A 6000-nucleotide genomic window follows, 5' to 3' on the forward strand; every position below is an offset into this window, starting at 1 on the left:
CACCACCATCTCGTTTACCATTTCTTTCACTCACACCATCCTCCCTTCCCTTTTGGCGCGGTTCGGGGGACCACCGAGATTCGCCGTAGTTACATCGCCACCTTCTTTCCTCAACAATGAATTTTCAATTCCCTATCGGTATGTTCGTGAACCGTTGCGTCGCGTAGGGCGATTTCGCCGCTCCGGTTGTCAGCACAAGGGTTATATTTTTTATTTGCACCTGTAAGTTCAACCAATATGAAAGGCCGCAAGAGAAAAGGACTAGGTCACTGCGCCATGGCCAGACTAGAGAACTTAACTGGGCATATCAGTTGCTGTTGGCTTCCGGAACCGCTAATTATTACGCATAAGCCGCGAAGCACTCAGCGTCTCCCACAAACCTGGCTCCGACGAACAGGCGCCGTCTGACCTCGTCTACATAAGCCGAGCGGTAGAAGAGCTTGCCGCGGGAGAACACCTTGGGCCGACGCTCCCCTGCGCCGGGTGTCGGAGCTGCACAGGGAGGGCATGATCGACTGTGTAGCACTGGAGATGAATTAAACGCGTTGCACAGTGCAGAGCTGCCTAGACATGGCCCGGAGGCTAAGGGCTATTTTCATCATAAACCAACATGGAAGCCGCCAGGACTAGACACTGCTACTTTGTTCCATTCGGTCTAAATTCTAAACCAAGTACACAAATATTTCAATTTCGCTTACACATTTGAAGAAAAAAGTTGAAACGGCCCACCTCACAATGAAACGACCTCTAGGAATATTTGGCAGTGGCCGCCCTTTTGCCCAGAACATTTTTTACAGCGTAGCTCTTTAGCGCCCGTTCCTGTGTTTCGCGGCGTCGCCGTTGTCCCAACGAGTATACATGGTTGTCCCTCGTAACCAGCTCCGCAGCTGGGGCCACGCACTACTATAGCTGCGCTCGCTCCTGGCGCCATCTGCCGCACGCCAAAGCCAAAGCGCATATGCGCCGCCGTTCGCCACTGCGTGTTGTCATTTATGCCGCCAGTCGGCATAAATGACAACAAACGACACGTTATTACACGTCATATATATACCACCCGAACGTCAGCTTTACGGAAATAAGCCCCTCTCCCAAACCGGAACAGATCTGTTTTAATCAACTTGTTTAGCAGCTGTTAATGGCCGAAGCCTGTTGATGGAGATAACAGGTGTCAGGCTCTTCCGATGAAAAGAGGAGGAGTTGGACGCATAGAATTTGATGTACGTGAAAGACTTCGGTTGTGCATGATAATGTAATGCCGACGCTGACCGCTGTTGCAGTACAACATGAGCACAGATCGCCGATGAATCAGGGTCTTGCATATCTCAATTTCCTGATATGCTGTGCTTACAGATCAACAAAGCAGCGCTGTGCACATCGTCTCGTCTCTGATACCTCTCTTATCAATACAATGGCCTCCAAGTAGCCATAGTTTACTTCCATTCAATAAATTGTGTTACTGAATAATGGTCGGTTGGTTTATGGGGTTTAACGTCCCAAAGCGACTAAGGCTATGAGGGACGCCGTAGTGGAGGGCTCCGGAAATTTCGACCACCTGGGGTTCTTTAACGTGCACTGACACCGCACAGTACACGGGAGGTACTGAATAATGGGGTTTGGTTTGGTTTGGTTTGGTTTGGTCTATGGGGTCTAACGTCCCGAAGTGACTCAGGCTATGAGGGACGCCGTTGAGCAGAGCTCGGAAATTTCGACCACATGGGGTTCTGCACTGACATAGCACAGTACACAGGCCTCTAGACTTTCGCCTCCATCGAAATGCAACCGCCGCGGCCAGGATCGAACCCGCGTCTGTCGGGTCAGCAGCCGAGCACCATAACCACTGAGCCAATGCAGCGGCAAAAATGAAGTTTAGCGGTACACCTACCTAAAACCACGATAACTGATAATTTAATGCCATTTACTGCCGAAAACCCACCCCCATGTCACGAATCCAGCGTGCATATGCGTTATAGAGAAATAGTCAGTGACATGCGCGTTCTCTGCAGTTAAGAGATAGTTCGGTAGTATAGACCGGCGAGGCTGGTTTCGGACTTGAAAAAAAATGTTAGTGTCTTACGACTCTTACACTCAGCCGCTTAACCTTTGTCTCTGAACTCCGTTTCTGTTCCCACCGAGATGTGGACAACCTGCCTTAGGTGGCCTAATTGCCACCTAGGATGGCCACCCAGGTGACGCGACCCTGTGAGGTCATCACAACGTGCCTACCAGATTCTGAGCAAACTGTCCACTCTGAGAATGACCAATCTCGCATCCATAGGCATTAACCTATTATAGCTATCACGTCATATCATTAAGGCGGAGCTTAAGTGTTCCGTTCAGTAAAACCAAAACTGCAGTGAAAACCGCACCTAATTCGCGTTTGACCTTGCCACGCTAAATTAAGCGTTATTTTTTCACGCCTCTGACAGTTATAGGTTACAAACTATGAAGTTTGTGCATAAGGAGCCATCTCACGGATTTTAATGTGGAGGGCCTTGAACCTTGATTTAGATCTGAATGAGAAAAAAGGTCACTGTAAAAATTATCTCCATAAAAGTACTCTGTTTAACAAACGCAGTACTAAAAAAACAAACAAGAGAGAACAGATGCGGGGAATGACATCCCAGTTGAAATCAAGAGGAAGAAGTGGGCTTGGGCAGGGCATGCAATGTGAAGGCAAGATAACCGCTAGTTTTTAAGAGTAACGGAGTGGATTCCAAGAAAAGGCAAGTGTAGCAGGGTGCAGCAGAAAGTTAGGTGGGCGGATGAGATTAAGCAATTTGCGGGAATACGGTGGCCGCAACTGGCGAAGGACATGGTTAATTGGAGAGACATGGGAGAGGCCTTTGCCCTACAGTGGCCTACAGGGTGATGATGATGATGATGATGACTTTGTTTAAAACCTGTAAAATATTTTAGCATAAACTGCAGAACACATGACAACGGTAAAAATTATTCTGGCTAAAATTTCAACGCCGTTGATGTAAAAAAAAATTTCGAACGCTAATTTTTGTTGTTTTTTTTACTGAACCAAGAAAATGTGGAAGATCCTTTTATGTTTTTACTACTGAAGTCACATGAAAGAAAAATGCAAGGGAAATATTCTAAAACAATAGTTGTCATTGTACCGCACGTTTCACATTCCATTAAAGATATTCTAACTTCAAAACTTCAACCAACTTTTGCTTCTTCGTGGAATCTTCCCAACGCTACCATAAGCAAAGCATTTTTCGTTGAAACCACTCTCTATTCAGATTCTCCTCTCCTTCGGGGCAAGTTCCATGGGATATGCCCTGAAACCAGTGTGGTATCATATCCACGACTATTTAATTACATCAGGTGGGTTCCTCTGCTTCAATAAGAATTCACTGCTTTTTTTTTTCAACAAATTTTAGCCTAACACATAATGTTATCCAAATACACCACTCCTTGTACTATCAGCAACGAATGAAACGCGAACAACAAATCTGAGGAAGCAACACAACTACATTCACACATTAGTTCCTGGAGAGCAAATACAAGCGAGGTCGATTAACACTTCTCTCGAAGAGTCGTTGCGCGTTCGATGTGACATCACCCTCTGCTAGTACAGAGGTTCCCCTTCCTGAGAATTTGTTACATTTCTGGGCGAGGCTGGGTTGTCTTGTTCGTGTTTCATTTATTGCTGATAGTACATGAGTGCGTTTGTATCCGCTATGCACCCTGGAAAATCGCCCGCCGGGGGTATGTGCCATTAAGCCTGAGGACATCAACATCATCTAATCGCTCAATCGCCCACTAGCTCTTTTTTTTTTTTTAAATCGTCGGTGTGTTCTTTTTGGGGTCTGAGACGACTCGAGTGGGATGTCTTCGCCGTGCAAGCTGTACTTAAAGCACTGACCTAGTGCTTTGGAAACGGCTACGAATATACCTAAGTTGTAAAAATTCAAAAATTAAACAAGGGGCTCCTCTGACGCTAATACGCATAGTTTCGACTGAAGAACAGAGTACAAAACCTTCCATGAGCTTATAATTTTGGCTGTGTCAAAATATATACTTTAAACACGAATTAGCCTATATACGAGCAAAAATAGGAGTGAGCTGTCCTTTAGCGCACTTTTATTTTCGGGACAGGGTATGATGCCCGAGCACTGGGATAAGTTTCCATCACTGAAAATACCTAATACCTGCGGTTGGCAACGGAAACAAATTCCCTCTTCAAACAAGCGCATTTCTTGCAGTTACGAAGATTGTAACCGAGATTGCGATCTCCTCTATTTTCCTGCCCCGAGGCCTCCAGTGCCACGTTTAAAAGCTTCCCCAACTGCATCAAATTACTATGCTCTGCGCTGGGGATGTGCCTACGCTGCCAAGAGTAAAAATTCCGCATATTCAGTGACTGAAATCTACGCCGGAACTTGGACGGAATACCCTGCCACTAAAAGGGAGTTTTCCAGAGGACGGCTCACTTCCTGTTTCCTGCCATATTCTTATTCGTGTTTAGAGTGCATCAATTTTCTATCGTACCAGAGTCGGTGGCGGCAGGGGTGATGCCGGATCCACTGAAGCCGAGGGTGGGCACCATGATGGGCAGGTGGGTGTCGGTGATAGCCTCGGCCGAGTCATCCCGCGGAAGCACGGCTGCCAGTGCCAGCACAGAACCCAGGACGCTGCCGAACACCAAGGCAAGGAGCACGACGAGCACGCAAGACATCTCACAGGTGTCCCTGTCCATTAGTTCCAGGGCAGCGCTACGATGGTGAGGCGACGACAGTCCCCCGGAAGAAAGAGGAACAAGCAGCTGCTCCTCCGCAGAAGACTCAGGCTCGTCCTCAGGTGACACCCAGGTGGGACTCACTCGCACCTCTCGTTCTCGCCCGAAGGAATGCATAGCGTGAACAGGGGAACGTACCCAGCGAGTGGACACCTTGCAGGCACCTTGTGGTCACAGCTCAGGGGGCTACGTGGCACGGACTTTGTCGCCTTGCGATCTTCGCTTCTTCGTTTTGCATGCGTCACGCGCCACGTTCTGTTTTTGTCGCCCTCACATGGCGCACACCAACCAGGGGGACTGGCTATGACGCGGGCGGTCTTGTGGTTTCGAAATTTTTTTAGACTGGATGCGGAAATAATTAGTTAAAAAAAAAAACGGGATCAAATTTTAAGCTGTGACACCTATGGTTGAAAAAAAAATCATGACTGCAGGCGTTTTGATTCGAGAGAAAGTTTTGAAAGGCAGAACATAATTCAACTTGAGTTTCCAAGCATAGGAGCGCCAACTGGAAGTACAACCACAAAAGAAAAACAGAGAACGAGTTTCTGAATAGGGATTTCTAGCAGTAACCTTCTTAAAGAAGTGAAGCGGCGACAGAAGGCAGTGCGGTATTAATGTTACTTCAGGATCAGCACAGAGAGAGAACACCAAGCAAAGTTGGTAGGGGTAAAAGTTTAGCAGCGCACGTGACGACGTAGCCGCGTGAAACTTCAAGCTTGTAGGATTGCCCAACTTTACTACTCCAAGGAAAGAAAAAATGGTGGAAACCATATGAAGATGAAGATCTGCTGGTGAGGCATCAAATTCTCGTTTACAAAATTTAGCCGCCGTAATCTATGCACAGGTCGAAAGGAGATCAAAGATTGGACTACTCAAGGATGCATTCGCTAAAGTGTCAGCAATTTCACTTAAATCTAGGCCTCTGTATTTTGGTATCAAACAAGACAAACTGATTGCACATGCGGTAGTATCAGGAACTTGACCGTGCGTAGTGTCTGGGATTCAATAGACGGAGATAGGAAAAGTGCAAAGATAAGTAGTCAGCAATTATTATCACTGAAGAGAACGACTCCGGGTGGAAGAAACCTTTCAAAGCGAAAGCTTTACTACTTGCACTTTCAGCCTGTGGCGTGGCGTGGCGTGGCGGTGCCACCACCACCGGTGCCTAACGCCTGCGCTCTCCGCTAGGAGCGCAACAGGTGCTTTGTGACGTCACGCCGAAGAGAAGGGCGACCGGCTCGCGCCGTCGC

At 47.4% G+C, this 6000-nt stretch overlaps 1 protein-coding gene across 1 annotated transcript in view; it reads right to left on the bottom strand.

Annotated features, from left to right (window-relative positions):
* The window catches only part of LOC149341469 (semaphorin-2A-like), a 29285-nt gene extending 24418 nt beyond the window's left edge, over window positions 1-4867 (bottom strand). Inside the window, exons 1-2 of the mRNA XM_089546666.1 lie at window positions 4504-4867; window positions 381-492 (exon numbers count right to left, since the gene is read on the bottom strand). Coding sequence (XP_089402792.1) covers window positions 381-492; window positions 4504-4867 — 476 coding nt within the window. The remainder of the gene's footprint in view (window positions 1-380; window positions 493-4503) is intronic.
* Window positions 4868-6000: the final 1133 nt, after the last annotated feature.

The sequence above is a fragment of the Amblyomma mixtum genome, chromosome 5 (assembly GCF_055824585.1).
Source record: "Amblyomma mixtum isolate Tamu chromosome 5, ASM5582458v1, whole genome shotgun sequence".
NCBI classification, from domain to species: Eukaryota; Metazoa; Arthropoda; class Arachnida; order Ixodida; family Ixodidae; genus Amblyomma; species Amblyomma mixtum.